The 17,487-nt window shown below is 47.3% G+C and overlaps 2 protein-coding genes across 3 annotated transcripts; one reads left to right on the top strand and one right to left on the bottom strand.

Moving 5' to 3' along the window:
* Positions 1-671: 671 nt before the first annotated feature.
* bloc1s6 (biogenesis of lysosomal organelles complex-1, subunit 6, pallidin) lies at positions 672-4,545 on the bottom strand. Of its 2 annotated transcripts, XM_042342992.1 has the most exons (6): positions 4,529-4,545; positions 3,448-3,663; positions 2,739-2,874; positions 2,487-2,574; positions 1,980-2,066; positions 672-1,588 (listed from the first exon to the last, which is right to left on the bottom strand). In XM_042342992.1, the coding sequence occupies exons 2-6, from the start codon at positions 3,515-3,517 to the stop codon at positions 1,469-1,471; spliced, it is 501 nt and encodes a 166-aa protein (XP_042198926.1). In that variant the 5' UTR covers positions 3,518-3,663; positions 4,529-4,545; the 3' UTR covers positions 672-1,468. The 2 variants fall into 2 exon arrangements, with proteins under 2 accessions (XP_042198926.1, XP_007903907.1); XM_007905716.2 differs by lacking the exon at positions 4,529-4,545 and having other exon boundaries at positions 3,463-3,570.
* Positions 4,546-7,447: 2,902 nt separating this feature from the next.
* On the top strand, positions 7,448-17,158 carry slc30a4 (solute carrier family 30 member 4). Its single transcript, XM_007905708.2, is given in 9 exon segments — positions 7,448-7,600; positions 7,817-8,369; positions 9,025-9,171; positions 12,793-12,946; positions 14,727-14,946; positions 15,173-15,278; positions 15,708-15,743; positions 15,746-15,841; positions 16,291-17,158. Coding segments are annotated over 8 exon segments (1,365 nt in total). The 5' UTR covers positions 7,448-7,600; positions 7,817-7,927; the 3' UTR covers positions 16,455-17,158.
* Positions 17,159-17,487: the final 329 nt, after the last annotated feature.

The following is a 17,487-nucleotide window of genomic DNA, read 5'->3' on the forward strand; positions in this document are numbered from 1 at the left end:
CTGTACGAAATGCAAGGATTATTATTAAAGTTCTACTGGGACTGTTCCGAGAGGAAACTGGAATGATCTGAGTGCATTGGCGTGAACGCAATCTATTCATCAGTCCAGTCCCGCTGTGGTCCACTCCGTTCCTCAAACACTGATGATTTAGACAGGTAATCACTGTGTACATATTAACCAGGAATTTAAGTGACTTTATAAAGACCTGTGCAGTTTTGCTACAATGAGATTACATATCACAGGGCTGCCCCGTATTGCCTGAAAACCAGACAACAGCACTGACAGTCACACATCCCAATTACCACTAGGCAGCAAACGAGCTGCTTAAAGGGTAAAGAGGAGGCGCTGATATTATAACCTAATTTATCACTCTTCTTATACCAGTATTTCATTACTTCATCCATAAAAATGCTTACCTACTTGTAAGAATAATCCCTGGATTTGATATGGTGACCAATTTTATCTGGGCGATTGTGACATCAAAATGTCAAAGTGCTTCACAGGTAATTGCCGTCAAGTGTAGTGACTGTTCTTTTTTTGGGTCTCTCATCACTTATACAGGCCCACTCATGCTCAGTGGGGGAATTTTTTATTAAAGAAATTGGCAGGATTGTCCGAAAGGCCAACCTAACTAAATATTGGTTGCAACAAAAAGACAAAAGACACCCAGGAACAGTTTGAGAAATTCAAATTTTATTTGTTTCGCCTCCAACATCTTCACCCAAGTGTTGGTAAAGGCCAAGGAAAATGTAACACGGTAAGGAATTTGCCCAGTGAGTTCTAATTTGGCTCAAATCCAAATCGAAATATTTCTGAGAGAATATCAAAGGAACAATGCAATTACTGCCATAAAAAAATAAAAGTGTAGCCACAGTTGCCAGCGAGGTGAACTTCCAGAGGCCTGACTGCTAGGAGGTTGCATGTGAAGGAAATGATGGTGGAATCCCAGTCTCTAACCCAGAACCTCTCAGCTCCAAATGAGACCGAGAGCCGTGTCCCACACCACAGCACAGGGCATTGCTGTTCCAATGTACCTCTGGAATTCCCTTTCATAGGACCCTGTGTTGGGGGCCCAACTGTCTCTATTATCTGGAGTTAACTTTGCATTATGTTGTTCCTGTGCCCCCCCATCCATACAGAACACACTTTTCCTTTTACACATTAAAACATTTCAAGAGCACAAAATACTGTGTTTTTTATACTATACGTATATATAAAAGAAGAAATCACAAGCTGCAGTTGAAATCTCATTGCAAACCAGACTCCCACCCTCCCCCTCCTTCACAGCAGAGTCTACATTACCACACTTGGCTTGTAGCTCAAATTATGAAATAAAGTGATCTTTATAGTTCATAGATTCCTGTGCGGCAAACAGAACCCCTGGGTTCCCGGCTGCTCTGTAAGCCGGAGACGTTGCTGTTTGCGGGGTTTGTGCTGATCCACTCGGCTCTGAATGATGTACGCTCCGCTACGAGCGTTTGGCCGGTTTGGCGATCAGCTGCCTCTCGCGCTCCAGGTCTCTCTCTCGCTGCTGCTCTCGCTCTAACTCCTCCTTCTGTCTCTGCTGCTGAAGTTTCAGGGCTCGTCTCTGCCAGCGATCATAGTGAAGGAAATGTGGGGGTTATTGTTATTAGTATTATAAGATGAGGCACAGTTACCTCTGGCTATGGCTGTTTTGTGCTCCCTCACTATTGTACTGGAGCATCATTGATCTTAAGTCATGCTGCCTGCTCAAAGACACACAGGTTGAACAGGAGGCTAGAGTTCTACCAGCTGAGCCCTGATATTCTGCCACGTAACTTGTCCTAACCACCTGCCTATTTACGATGTTCTCTCAACAACAGCATCATTACATTTACACAGCACTTTTCAAGTCATAAGGATGTCCCAAGGTGCTGGACAGTTAAGGGTTTGCACTCAAGCTGCTCCCAGCTGCATGAGCCAGTGAGACAAACGGGAATAAAACACACTTCACTTGCCTTCAGTTTGGTTGTCTTTTCGTGCAGGGTGATCATCTCCTTGCGAATGTTAACCAGTTTGTTGTGGTAGAATTTAGCTTCTGCGAACTAAAGGGAAAGAACACAAAATATTTTAAAAAGACGAATTGATTCAAAATATGTTCACAAATACTTACACATCAAAATTTATATTATATCAACTGAAGATTATGTGTAAAAAATATAGTTCCGGAGTGCGCTGCCTGAAAGAGGGGTGGAAGCAGATTCAATAATAACTTTCAAAAGGGAACTGGATATATATACACTCGAAAAGAAAAAAATGTACATGTCTATGGGGAAAGAGCAGGGGAGTGGGACTCGTTGGATAGCTCTTTCAAAGATGCAAGATTTTTGCCTCCTTCTGTGCTGTAGGATTCTATAAAACGCATCAAAGCACTTTGCAGTAATTGCTGTCATAATAATTTAGTCACTCAATCCACAACGGTTCAGATGTAATTTTGTATCGTACTGTGCATGTCTTGTACTTACAAGTGCATTGATATCCAGCACTAAATGGCACTCCTGGAATTTGCAGATCTCTTGTTCCAAGGTGTCCAACAGCACCAACTGGTTCTGTCTAAAACAATTTGAAACAATATATAATAGTTTGTGCACACACGCAACAAAGCTGCCTCTCATATAAAGACGCAAGACATGCTATGCTGCTCCCACTATCAGTTCAACCCATTCCCAAAGCGAATTGCAACTGTTTGAACGAGAGGAATGTTTGCATAAACTTACGTCAGTTCCTGGAGGGAGCTTTTGGATCGCTGTAGGTCAGGGAGGTAGTGGGAGATCAACCCCTCTGTCAATTTTTCCACCGTCTCTTGGTCAACAGGCATTGCTTCGCTGGAGCTCTCACACTCTGCTTCGAGTTCTTTACGATTCACACCACAGGAGAAACATAATAATAATTCATGCATCTTTCTGAAGTGAAGGGCACTAAGTGTAATTTGTTGTTGTTGTTGTTGTTGACATAGCGCCTTATCACGTCTTTGAGATGTTTCAAACTTAACAGTTGTGGGTTGAGTGACTAAACTATTATTTTTTTAGGGATCATTACCCAGGAAAGCGATCCACCAATAGACTAACACTCGAGTTCCTACTTGCTGCGTGGGGAGTTCCTACTTACTGTGAGGCGTGAGGAGTAAGGAAACTTGCCGAAGGTTTCGCCCCGGCCGGGAATCGAACCCGGACCCCGTCGCTTGCGAGGCGAGCGCTCTGACCATAATGCTGCAGGGCTCCACTGCAGGAAAATGGCTGTGGGCGGGGAACGAAGCGTCACCAGAGGGTAGCCTCGGAGGGAGACCCTCAGGTTGTTGCTCGTCATCCTGAGAAGCCCTTTTCCTCAGTGGGCTTTTCCCTACAGCAACTTGCTGCGCGTCTCCACGTTAATCAGGAGGTTCATACTTCCTGTGCCACCTGTGCGACCCAAGCCAATTAATCTCACCTGCCGAGCCATCACCTGGAAGTGAAGCGGTGCGTGGAGGAGCTTCGGAACTTGTCTTCTCCGGCTCCATCGGTGCCCACGAAAGGGAGCCTTGTTGTTGGTGGTGGGGGGAGTGGGGGGGGGGGTGGGGGCGGGGGGAGGAGGGGGCACGAAGCGAGCGAGGGTCCGTTTCGGATACTTCCTGCGATGTTTCCCTCCCTCCTAACGTCCAGGCGACTGCAATCAACCAGATTGAAGAGAGTCAGTCAGTCAGTCAGTCATTCCGCTCTCCAACGTCCCCGGCGTCGATTCGAGCACATCTGACGCAAAACACACTGCACAGCCGGTGTGTCCCCCCCACCCCACCACCCCGAACCCACCCCCACCCCCACCCCCCCACCCCCACCCCCCCCCGAGGAAGCGCTTCGAGACGTCTCGACGACCCGATAACGGCGCCGCATCCAAAAGCGACGACTGTCAAGAAACAAGTTAGGGTTTGCGACGGCGCCTTTCAGGTCGGGAGGGGCGGCCCAGCCCCCCCCCACCCCCCCCACCCCCCACCCCCGGCCAGCGCCTCGGGGGGAGGGGGGGGGAGGGGGGGGCCTTCACCCCCGACGTGGAGGCGGCGCGACCGCAAACGCCGTCTGTTGCGTTGTTTCGTTGTTGCGCTGCGGTTGTAAAAACTATTATTATTATTATAAGAGACTGTGAGAGGTCCAAATTCATCACATCATACACCCCCTCCCCCTCAAACCCCCCCCCACCTCACCCCAAACCCCCCACAACCCCCCACCCCAAACCCCCCACAAACCCCCACCCCAAACCCCCCCACAACCCCCCACCCCAAACCCCCCACAACCCCCCATCCCAAACCCCCCCACAACCCCCCACCCCCCCCCCCCACCCCCAGTGTGTGTGTGTGTGCTGAGGGAGAGGGAGAGGGAGGGGCGGCTCCTGGGGGTCGATCGTTGTAGCTCCGCTTGTAGGAAAGGCCGAGGCCGAGGCCTTCCCCCCCCCCCGCACTCCCCGCCCCCCCGCGCGGCCGCCAAGGACCTGGAGTTCCCGACAGGTCCCGAGACCCCACCGCGAGCGCTCGGTGTACCTGCGGCCGACCTCGGGCCTCGGGAGGGAGGGAGGGAGGGGGCGGGGCCACCGCAACCCCCCGCCCATCAGCGCGAAACCCCGCCCCCTCCCTCGCTCACTGACGCGCTCACGCCCCGCCCCCCTTTATGCCGAAGCCCCGCCTTCCGGTCACAGACCCCTCCCCCTCCCCCCCCACCCCCCGGCCTGACATCAGCTGTGAGAGAACATTTAAAGGCCCCGCCCCCACCACCATCTCCCCGACACCCGGACACCCAGACAGACACCCAGACACCCCGACACCCAGACAGACACCCAGACACCCCGACACCCAGACAGACACCCCGACAGACACCCCGACACCCAGACAGACACCCAGACACCCAGACAGACACCCCGACAGACACCCCGACACCCAGACAGACACCCAGACAGACACCCAGACAGACACCCGGACACCCAGACAGACACCCAGACAGACACCCCGACAGACACCCCGACACCCAGACAGACACCCAGACAGACACCCAGACAGACACCCCGACAGCCAGACAGACACCCCGACACCCAGACAGACAACCGAACACCCGGACAGACACCCCGACACCCAGACACCCTAACACCCAGACACCCTAACACCCAGACACCCTAACACCCAGACACCCTAACACCCAGACACCCTGACACCCAGACACTCTGACACCCAGACACTCTGACACCCAGACACCCTAACACCCAGACACCCTGACACCCAGACACCCTGACACCCAGACACTCTGACACCCAGACACCCTAACACCCAGACACCCTGACACCCAGACACCCAGACACTCTGACACCCAGACACCCAGACACCCAGACACCCAGACACTCTGACACCCAGACACCCAGACACTCTGACACTCTGACACCCAGACACCCTAACACCCAGACACCCTAACACCCAGACACTCTGACACCCAGACACCCTAACACCCAGACACCCAGACACCCTGACACCCAGACACTCTGACACCCAGACACCCAGACACCCTGACACCCAGACACCCTAACACCCAGACACCCAGACACTCTGACACCCAGACACCCTAACACCCAGACACTCTGACACCCAGACACCCTAACACCCAGACACCCTAACACCCAGACACTCTGACACTCTGACACCCAGACACCCTAACACCCAGACACCCTAACACCCAGACACTCTGACACCCAGACACCCTAACACCCAGACACCCAGACACTCTGACACCCAGACACCCTGACACCCAGACACTCTGACACCCAGACACCCTAACACCCAGACACCCTAACACCCAGACACCCAGACACTCTGACACCCAGACACCCTGACACCCAGACACTCTGACACCCAGACACCCTGACACCCTAACACCCAGACACCCAGACACTCTGACACCCAGACACCCTAACACCCAGACACCCTGACACCCAGACACTCTGACACCCAGACACTCTGACACCCAGACACCCTAACACCCTAACACCCAGACACTCTGACACCCAGACACCCAGACACCCAGACACCCTAACACCCAGACACTCTGACACCCAGACACCCAGACACCCTAACACCCAGACACTCTGACACCCTGACACTGTGACTCTGAACCCGGGACTGAATGTGGGAAACCAGACAGTGAAGGCGGACCTTGGACTGGAGTGTGAAGTAAAGTGGTTCATTGTCTTCGGAGGAGAAATGATACGTTGAGAAGAAAGTTCACCCAAAAGAAGCTCCGGAGAGAAGTTCCATCGGCGTTTAAATGGTTCACACGATGGCGGTGGGGACGCGAGGGCTGAGCGGTTGGTTGTCCGGAATGTCGATCAGGGAAGACGCCAAACAGAGTGGCTCTGCCTGAAGGGTCAGTCAGGAAAGTTCCTGCAGTTTGGGGGAAAAAACATACGGATGGACACTTTCACTGAGAGATTTTAGGAGATGATCGCGAGTGAGTGAGTGAGTGAGTGAGTAAATGAGTGAGTGAGTGAGTAAAGGAGTGAGTGAGTGAGTAAATGAGTGAGTGAGTAAATGAGTGAGTGAGTGAGTGAGTAAAGGAGTGAGTGAGTGAGTAAAGGAGTGAGTGGGTGAGTAAAGGAGTGAGTGAGTGAATAATTGAGTGAGTGAGTAAATGAGTGAGTGAGTGAGTAAATGAGTGAGTGAGTGAGTGAGTGAGTAAAGGAGTGAGTGAGTGAGTAAAGGAGTGAGTGGGTGAGTAAAGGAGTGAGTGAGTGAATAATTGAGTGAGTGAGTAAATGAGTGAATGAGTAAATGAGTGAGTGAGTCAGTAAATGAGTGAGAAAATGAGTGAATAAATGAGTGAGTAAATGAGTGAGTGAGTGAATAATTGAGTGAGTGAGTGAGTGAGTGAGTGAGGATCAGGTATGATGGACTCTCTGTGTTGAGTCCGAAGTTGATCGGTGAGAGCAGTGACAACCTCTACGTCGTTAATAACCGGATCGGGTTTTTAAGTCATGAACGAGAGTAATACTGGAACTCTCGATCCTTTCTCGGGGCGGTTTCCTTTTGCACTTGATGGAGGAATTGTGTGTGTGAGTGAGTATTCGTGTCGGGAGGGGGTGGGAGGGGGTGGAATCGTGAGACTTCCCAATCTTCAGTAAACTTTCCAACCAGTTTAGCATTTCTTTGGGGTGTTGTTGTTGTTGTTGTTGTTGTGTGGAGGGGGGAGTGGGTGGTGGTGGTGGTGGTGATGGTGATGGGGTGGAATGATCGAATGCTTTTGCGTTTGCATAGGCGAGAAGGAAGGAAAAGGGAGGACTGGAGGGAAGGAAGTGTTCCTGTTGGAATGGGTCAGAATTGCAAAGGCAGCAATTACTGTACATGTACCGAAAGAGAAAGAAAAAGAGAGAGAGAGGGGAGAGAGAGAGAGAGAGAGAGAGAGGTAAGGGAGGAGGAGGAGGAGGAGGAGGAGGAGGAGGGATGAAATAAATTGTTGTTTTTTTTTTAATTGGAACGATCTGATCTGCCCGAAAATGTCATCCTGTTGGAATAGCCTGGAACCAGCCCGGACATTGTGTACTGCTGCTCACTCACACTCACCCCAACAGCTGCCAGGTTTGCCCAGACAGGGCTGAGAGGCAGTAAAGTTATTATTTTTTTATTGTGACATCGTGTTCCTTGAAGGCATGAACCGTGCGGTTCTTTTTCATGCCTTTCCCTCCCCCCCCACTCCCCACTCCCCACTCCCTGAACTCCTTCTCGTTAGTCAGATAGCATCATCCGTGTGCATTATACCGGAGTAGTGCGGTTAATGATTGTCTTGTCTCTCAGGCAATGGAGTGTCAGTAGATTGGAGGAGAACTTCAGGTGGAAGCGAGCACATTCTCGGGAGCTGCTCCGATCAACCCTAAGCTCTCCGAGCCTGTAAATCCCGACATTTGGATGACCATGGCCAGATCCACCTGGGACACCTTCAAGTCCTATCTCCGCAAAGGCGATGGCACGAGTCATCTGACCAGTGACACGGTCACCCTGGATTTCTCCGATGACATGGTGGAGGAGGAGGACGACCTGCCCAAATTCGGCAACGCCAACCAACTCCGAGTGGTCGCCTCCGACATGTTTAGCGAGATTGCCCACGTGCCCACGCTGGTTTGTAACGGGAGCTCCGTGCCCAGTGTCGGGAACCCAGACCCGCAGCAGCCCTATGACGGCTTGCTGTCCTTCGAGTCCCAAGCCGGGCTTCAGATCCCCAAAGCAGATGCGGTGGAGAAATGCGATGGTTGCACTAAAACTAGAGAGTTGATGAGGCAAAGGACCGTGAAGAGGAAACTCTGGATTGCCATAACTCTCTACGCTCTATTTACCATCGGAGAGTTCCTGGGTAATTTTTTTCTTCTTTGTGCTTTGCAGAATGCAAGTTTCGATTTTCTTAAAATCAGGATAAAATTGGTCACAGGGTAAGATTGACTTGTTTGTGGGACATTGCTGTGCGCAAACTGTCCACATGTTTTGCCCATGGGATGTCTCGACGATGCGATAAGGCGCTATATCAAATGCAAGGATTATTTAGTTATTTAAGTTTGTGCCATCGTCCTCTCCCCACGGCTATTATTCTGTAAATGCATTCTCGTAGTGTATTGTTCAGAGCACTCGCCTCGCAAGCGAGAGGACCCGGGTTTGATTCCCGGGCAGGGCGAAACCTTAGGCAAGTTTCCTTACAAATCACTTTTCGGGGATAATAATAATAATAATTAAAAAAATGATTTGCTCGCTCAATCAACGACTGTTTGTGGAACACTGCCGTACGCAAGTGGGTGACATTGTTCGCCCACAAAATGCGCAGTCAATCCACTTTCCAATATTATTCTGTGAAACGCTTTGAGACGTCTCAACGATGTGATAAGGTGCTATGTAAAATGCAAGGGCGATTTCGACTCCTTTTGAACTGCACATTTGATGGTTCTGAAACCCTCAGTTAAAACCTCGTAACCATTCCCAAGCGTTCATTCTTGTTGGTCTTTAATGTGTTCCTACAGGTGGCTTTCTCTCCAATAGCCTGGCTGTTATGACTGATGCTGTGCATATGCTGGCGGATGTTCTTGGAATTGCTGCCTCTCTTTTCGCACTATACCTCTCTGGAAGGTCTCCAAGCAAACGGTTTACCTTTGGCTGGCACCGGTTTGGTATGTGACCCTTACCTGCTGGGGGTCGTTAAGATTGTGGTCATCATGACTTGGTTTATTCCGTTGATGTGTTTTGCATGTATAAAAGCTCGGTGCCGTTGACCAACTCGGTTTAGGGTTCGAAGCATCGATGGATGTTTCGTCAGTGCACTTCTGCCAGTGATGACATTCCCAGCAGTTAGTGGGATGCAAACATATTACTGTACAACAATAAATGGTGAGATATTACAGGTGTCTGCTTAGTGGTAACGCTTTCTCCTTTGAGTGAAAAAGTTATGGATTCAACCCCGACTTGAGTTTATACTGTAAATCAGTGCTAGGCAGTGCTGTGTTGATGGAGGTGGTGTTCTATGAAAGAGATTTTAAACTCCACCTGTAGATTTTAAGTATTGTATAACACTATTCAGGAATAGTTTCTCCTGGTGTCCTGGCCAACAGCTCTTTCTCTACATTGACCTTGTGGTTGTTTGTGGGAGGAACCTACCTTGCTATGCACAAAATGCCTAAGACAGTTAACTTATTTTTTTTGTAAATACTTTGAGAGGCTTTGATGCGATAAAGTGCCACAAAAATACAAGTGCGTTCATTTCTTTTCCCCACCAAACATTTCGATTTGAATTTCAATGTTTCATATGGAGTTTAATTGGCCAGTGTGAGAGCTCAGCACACATTGTGGATTTTCTAGTGTCACATTGAGCCAGTATATTGAAAATGAAAAGAACTTGGGGAGAAAAATAATCATTGACTGATTTCACTAAAAGCCCTATTTGCCTTCTGGAAGACTGCTCTTAAAGCAATACTGATTATTGCCACATCCAACAGTGTTCAGCTTGATATTTCGCAAATGCTTCAGCTAGTTTTGACCATTTATTTCTGAACAGGTGATAAAGAAATGGAGCGGTACAGCATTGGGATAGTAATAGAAAGGGATAAAGTAAAATATATAGAAAGGGCAAAGGATGTGGAAAGGAAGGTGAGGGGTGATAAGCGTTAGAGCTTTATCAAGGGAGTTCTGTAGCATAGTGGTTAGCGCGCTCGCCTTGCAAGCAACAGGACTCAAGTTCAATTCCCTGGTAAGATAAAACCATAAGCGTGTTTACTTCCTCCACACGTCTCTGTTTACTTAGCAGTAAGTAGGAATACGGTTGTTAGTCGATTGGCGTATTGGGTTTCTGGGCGTAATAATCCCTCAAAAAAATATTGGCCACTCAATCCATGAGTGTTTGTGGGACACCGCTGTGTGCAATTGACTGCAGCGTTTTGGGTGGGTTTCCGCATGTGTCCAGACACATGGCTACAGCATTGTCTCTGAAGAGATTTGAGATATTTAATTATGTGAATGGTGTGTTTCAGTGCTCTATGCATTGCTGTAACTGTTGGGTTTAATGTTTAAGAGGGCAGCTCGTTTATTGGTAATTAAATGCGCAGTGAGCAATTGCTGCAGTTTGCAAAGCTTTGCACTAATCGGTAAACCAACAAAGAGCTGTATCTGTACTTTGAGTGTGGTTACTTTGTACCTGACCCTGTCAGATCTTTGTCCTGCACTGTGCGTTGATAGTGAAACAGTAACTGAAAATGGATTTCTCTCCTCGCTGCACGCGCAGTTCAGAAAATCTACCGTGTACAGCTGTTGAGAATGCGCACTTATTTTAACCCATATTTAACCGAGTGCCAAGCCATGCGCTGCAAGGCTAGGGACACCGGATCCGGTTATGAAACGCAAATTTGCGCCAAAACTATATTACCTCTCCCCTCGGCAGGATACGGCCTGCTCCAGGTCCCCCGCCCGGCCCGCCCCACCTTAGGCAGTCGAGCCTTCAGCTTCTCAGCCCCTACTCTTTGGAACTCCATCCCACTATCCCTTCGCCTTGCTCCCTCCATTGGCTCCTTCAAGGCACGTCTCAAGGCTCTCTTCTTCGACCGCGCCTTCGGTCACCCTCCTACCCGTACCCTCCCTGCATTCCAACCCCCCTGATCCCAACCCCCTGCTCGGGTCCAAATCCCTGACTGTCCAGGCCTTGGGCACTGGGTAAATATAATTTGTTGCTTTTGTTCCAAACTAAGGCTATACCAGGAACAAGGATCCATTTTAAAAGGTTGTTGTTGTTCACTTGCAAACCGATGTCATTCAGATGACTCCCAGTCCTGGATAAACCAGGTTGTCATAAGCCTTTGACTTGATCCGAAGTCTTCAGGGGATATTTCTAATGATCACGTCTGTGATGTTTTGAACTGGAAACTCCCTCTTGTACCCAAAAGTTGGGCGGATCCTGTAAAATTTCATCTTCCGGTCCTCAGTCCATCTGCTTAATTTGTGCAGGGTTTTTTTTCAGTCTTCCCTACATTGTTCTCAAAGCTTGATGTCAGCGGCAAATGTACAGTACTCACTTCCACACTGCTTATGGATACCACAAATTGGCACCTTGAAGGATGGCCATTTTCTCGAGGAAATCTCCTGTGTATCACGCAAAGTCGTGAAACCTCGGCTCGCACCAGAGATTTCATCAGAGTGACTTTACCCAAATTACAGGGATTCTTGGACAAATTCTCACCTTGACTGGGTGGGGGGCTGGCAGTTGTGGAGTCCTGTAGCGTAGTGGTTAGAGTGCTCGCCTCGTAAACGAGAGGACCCGTGTTCGATTTCCAGGCAGGGCGAAACCTAAGTCAAATTTCCTTACTCCACACGCCTAGCAGCAAGTAGGTATCTGGTTGTTAGTTGATTGGTAGATCACTGTTGGGAGGTAATAATTCCTCAACAAAAAATGTGGTTACTCAATCCACGACAGTTTGTGGGACACTGCTGTGCACAATTGGCTGCTGTGTTCCACCCAAAAAAATACAGTCATTATGCTTTACAGTGTATTCTGTGAAGCCATCTCAATGATTTGATAAGGAGTTATATCAAATGCAAGGATTATTATTATTATTATTGCCAGCGGTTACACCACTAGTGTGTTCTTAAACTGTCCATGTTAATCCCAAACATCCACTCATACAACATCACTGTCAGGTAGCTGTGTGCGAGAGTTCAAGACAGTTATGTAATATATAAATGATGCTTCTTGCATTGTTTATGATAATAATAATAAATAATAATATGATCCCACATTACCTAATGCAAGGTGTTAATAAAGAACACAAGCTCAACGTTTCATCCAACAAAAAATATCCGGCTAGTATGCGGCTAATCGTAGATATTTCTGACTTTGTTGCTCACTAGTCATCTGATATTGAATCCAGAAGAGCCATGGACTAATGTAGCTCCACTGGCTACCAATCACAGAACAGATCAATTTCAAGATCACTCTCACTCGTCTTGCCCTGGCACCTTCCTACCTCTTCAATCTGCTTAGTCCCCACTCCACTGCCTGCTGTCTCCGCTCGGCTGGCTCCAGCCTTCTGCGTGCTCGTCATTCCCTCCGCTCCACCATTGTCGGCCATGCTTTCAGCCACTGCGCCCCGAAGCTTTGGAACTCTCTCCCTTAATCCCTCTGCCTTGCCCCCTCCTTCACCTCTTTCATATCATGACTGATCAGGACTACAAATCATGACTATAAATGTAAGTTGTTGTTGTTGTGTGCTGTATTGACCAAGGCTAAATTCCTCCCTTTCGTTCTCCAGAGGCTATGGCTGCCATCATCAGTGTTATTCTCATCTACTGTGTGACTGTCTGGCTTGTGTTTGAAGCCATACAGAGGACGATACACCAAGATTTCGAGATCAATGCAGACGTGATGATCATCATAGCTGCGGTCGGAGTAGCAGTTAACATCATGTAAGTCTGGTGCTCTCTCACTTTATTTGATGGCGGGGTAGGGTTTTTCAAATCCAATTTGGGATGAGTTTCCTGAGATCACTTTATATTAATCCAGAGTGAGATGGGTTTCTTCAGAGGCCTTTATGTTAATCCAGAGCCAACTGAAAGAAATGTGAAGCCATCCATGCTTCAAATTACTGGAAGAAAGTGCGGTGATCAGAAATGACTGAAAATCTCCAAGATCTATCCTGTAGACACTGTGAGGTTGCAACTGAGTCATGCAGCAAAGGGAATTAGTGATGTTACTGTAAAAAGGACTTTCTGGTCACTCCCAATAGGACTAATTCCTGGCTTACTTTGTGGCACAGTATACGTGAGTTAAATAGTTGCAATACAGCCACCTGCTAACTTTACTCTGTATCTCGACTAAAGATGAGCCAAAAAAAACTCTGGTTGTCTGAATGTCAAAAATACTCTTGAATCGGAATGAAAGGCTCTTTGCTGCTTAGTTAATGTGCGACAGGATGGAGTGCTGTGTCCTAAGCGAGTTTCTTTTTATCCTTAATTGTTACCAGGCAGCGCATGTGAAATCCGCACTCATGGCCCTGTGCATCCGAACTGCAACCGAGTAGAGCCTTATTGAGTAGGTTAGAGTCTGAAACAGGAGATAATTAAGATGAGATGAGCAGGATATAACCCCATCCAGTAAATTACCTCCATTACCGGAGTCTGGAGATAGACAACTTCCAAGCCCAACTGGTTTAACCTTTGTTTCACGATGAAGAATCACTCCTAAAAATAGCCTGACATTTTTGTTTGGGGATCTTGGGTTAATAATTCCATCAAGTTTTTGAATACAGTACGTTGATGTTATAGTTAATCCTTTAATCCCCTCTCGCTTGTTTGCCAACGTTCCTGCTGCTGACTCTGTATGTTTACTCATTAGAGCTTGTTTTTTGGCCTGGTATATGCAACCACCTTGATTTTTTGAGGTGCTTGGATTTGAACCAACAAATGGAGCATTTATTTTTGGTCAGCTGGTTCCCATATGCATGCAGAAACTCATCACCAAAATACTGATGGTTCCACATATGAGTGCTTTTCATTTGTTTGGTATGAAGTGTGTACTCCTCTCACTCTCTCTCTCTCTCCCTCTAGATGTATTCATCCTGTTTGTCTAAGTTTTGGACAGTTTAGGCACAGTTTTGACAAAAGCTTGGGGACCTCACAGTATGCTAGAATTTTTCCAGCTAAAACCAGGTAGCTTGCAATAATGAACAGTGGCAAGCTTCCCACTGTTTGCCGGCTAGGACCAACCTACCTGGTAGAGCCTTGGTGGGTCATTTCTGCTCGGAACAGTGAAGAGTACAGACTTTTCCCAGAATGGAAGATAAGTGAATGACTAGACCAGTGGTAGCCAAACAGTGGCTCCCGGGCCAGAAGTCGCCCATTCGGCCATCAAGAAGTGACCCCTCAATAGCCGCATGAGTCTAGATAAATCGTGTTCGATCGTTAGTGTGTTTTCAATTTTTTCTTGATTGAATATTTCTTGATTTATGGCAAGAAAAATTCTTTTGATGACCATTTATAAAGGTTGGCCGCCACTGAACTAGACCTTTAAGATTCTAGACCAATTGGGCATAGAACCTCTGGATGCTGGACACTTAGTACCACTGTCAGACTGGGGTGGGGGGGTGGGGAAAGGTGTATGCAATGTATAGTGCAGTGGCAATGTGTTTCAATGTACAAGTCTTTTTCACCCCCTTCTCGTGTGCTTCCATTTCTCCTGATGTAACAGAATGGGCTTTTTGCTCAACCAGTCAAGTCACTTGCACTCTCACTCTCACTCGCACTCGCACGGGCTGTCAGGACAAACTGTGCGCGGAGGTCAAGGGAGTGCTCACGGACACAATCACAGCGCAGGCAGCTTGGCAGTAAGAGCAGCTTTCATCCACGCCCTGGGGGACTTGTTGCAGAGTGTTGGCGTGCTGGTCGCTGCTTACATCATCCGATTTAAAGTACGTGTTGCATTTCACTCCACTTTACAGTATACCCTGTGAAGCGCTTTGAGACGTCTCGACGACGTGATAAGGCGCTGTATCAAATTCAAGGATTAGTATTATTCCCTCTCCTATACCCCTCTATTACCTATTGACACAATTGACAAATTGATTTGTTCAAGCACACGGCCTCTGTTCTGGTTGCTCCTCAACGATCTTCACTGTTTTGGTTTGACTTTCACAGCCAGAGTACAAGATCGCTGACCCAATCTGTACTTACATCTTCTCTTTCCTCGTGCTGTGCACAACATTACGAATCCTGCGGGACACTGGGATCATCTTCTTGGAAGGTAAGGGGATTTATTTTAAATTTAAAAATTGTTTATTATTTATTTTCAGACAGTGACAACACCCAGAATTGGGGGACAGGGAAGAGCAGTATTGAGACTAGAATCCTATAGAGACAGCGTGTCTGATAAAGGTCATTCACTTTATGGCTGTTTGTGGAACGGCACTGTGCACATAGTGGCTGTTTAAACATGCAGTCACTGCACTTTACAGTATAGCATGTGAATAATTTTGAGATGTCTTTCCGATGTGAAAGGCGTTGTATCACTGTGCAATTGCAAAGCTATATGGTGAGATGGTGGACAACGTTTGCACTAAATGCAGGGGAATGATTATTATAGTGTCTAATAGCCACTAATTTATATACAAAGACCTTAAGAGTTGCTGCTGTGGATGCATTAACGCTTCTGTCTCTGACGTTCTGCCCACAGGTTCTCCGAGTCATTTGGACGTCCATTGCATACGGGAGATCTACTAAAAATCGAGGATGTTTACTCTGTCGAAGATCTAAACGTTTGGTCTCTGACTGTGGGCAAAACAGCAGCCATTGTGCACTTAAAGCTAGGTATGCACACTGCCTTTTAAACTTGGTTACTTGGTAACGTAGCACCATCCTAGCTTAGACCTGGCACCTGAGAAAGGTGTCATAATAATAATATTTGCATTTGATACAGCGCCTTATCATGTCGTTGAAATGTCCCAAAGCGCTTCATAGAATATATTATCATATATTATAAGTGAATTGACTGTATTTTTGGGCAAAACGAGACAGCCGAGTGTCCCAGTGATATAACAAATGCAAGGAATGTTATTTATTATTATTTGCATCTCTATTCATATTTATCCCTTTTAGATATTTGTCTTAATTCATTTTTACAGCTATTATGAATTCTGTTTCAGCAATCAGTTCCATGTTCAAATAAGCCTGTGCATAAGACTCCCCTGTACTCTCCTTGTTTTTTTTTTGTAGTGTGTGTGACAGACGTATAATCCACCTCTTTTTTGTTCATCCAGTTCCAGAGAGTTTCTCCAATTGGGAAGAGGTTCAGTGCAAGGCTCGACAGATATTGATGAACACCTATGGGATGCACCAATGCACTGTGCAGCTGCAAAGCTATAGAGACGTTGGTAACAATCTTTGCACTAAATGTAGGGTTTCAGACAATCAAAATATCTGATTTCACAACTTTTGGAGGGTCAACAAATAGCACGAAGACTAGTATCCTTTTTATATATACCTGCAGTTTGCTCAAACAGCCTCCAGCCATCATAAAGTCAGAGCAAAACCTAATACCAAATAGATGGCTGTACAACAGAAAACACTACATTGCTCTACGGAAACTACGTGACTGCTCTCTCTTGGCTGAGGATTATTTTTCCTTCCTCGATTCTGCTCACGCTGGACTTTTCTCGGTTGAAAGACCTGCAAATCGTTGGCCATTGCCAGTTCCCCAACAATATGATCAATATTTTTTACCTCCAAGAATTGTTCAGAAGTGGCCTCGTAGGACTTTCGACGTCAACGCACGTGTGTCATAAATATGCGTGAGGGGTGATATATAAATGCAAGTTGTTGTTGTTGGTCGGAACTTTTTCTTTTGTATTTTTCCCCCCAATTTCATTTGCACTTCACCGCCATTTTGCTTGTACAGCAACTTCTTGAGCAAGTGAGGAACCGTGAAGACATTTACTGTTCCTGGGCCCTTTTTTCATCCGAATCTTGTGATCTTGTTTACTTGAGTTTTGAGACAAGCATGATGTTAATTCAGCAGAATATCGGAGTGATTAGGACCTGTGGCCTCCAGCTAAAGTGAAGCATTTCTTAAATACTATCATTTAAGAACTGTTTCCTCTGGCGGGTGGATCAGTAAGCAGAGGACACAGATTCAAGATAATTAGCAAAAGAACTAGAAGGGAGGGGAGGAGAATTTTTTTTTACCCAGAGAGTTGTTACGGTCTGGAGCCCACTGCCTGAAAAGGTGGTGGAAGCAGATTTGATAGTAGCTTTCAAAAGGGAATTGGAGAGGTATTTGAAAAGGAAAAATTGCAGGGCTCTGGGGTAGGAACGGGAGAGTGGGACCAATTGGTAGCTCTTTCAAAGAGCCAGCACAGGCACGATGGGCTGAATGGCCTCCTTCTGTGCTGTAAGATTCTATGGTTCTAAGTTCAATTGTTTCTGGTGATCGTGGTCAACATCTTACACATTCACTG

The sequence above is a fragment of the Callorhinchus milii genome, unplaced genomic scaffold (genome assembly GCF_018977255.1).
Source record: "Callorhinchus milii isolate IMCB2004 unplaced genomic scaffold, IMCB_Cmil_1.0 Scaffold22, whole genome shotgun sequence".
NCBI classification, from domain to species: domain Eukaryota; kingdom Metazoa; phylum Chordata; class Chondrichthyes; order Chimaeriformes; family Callorhinchidae; genus Callorhinchus; species Callorhinchus milii.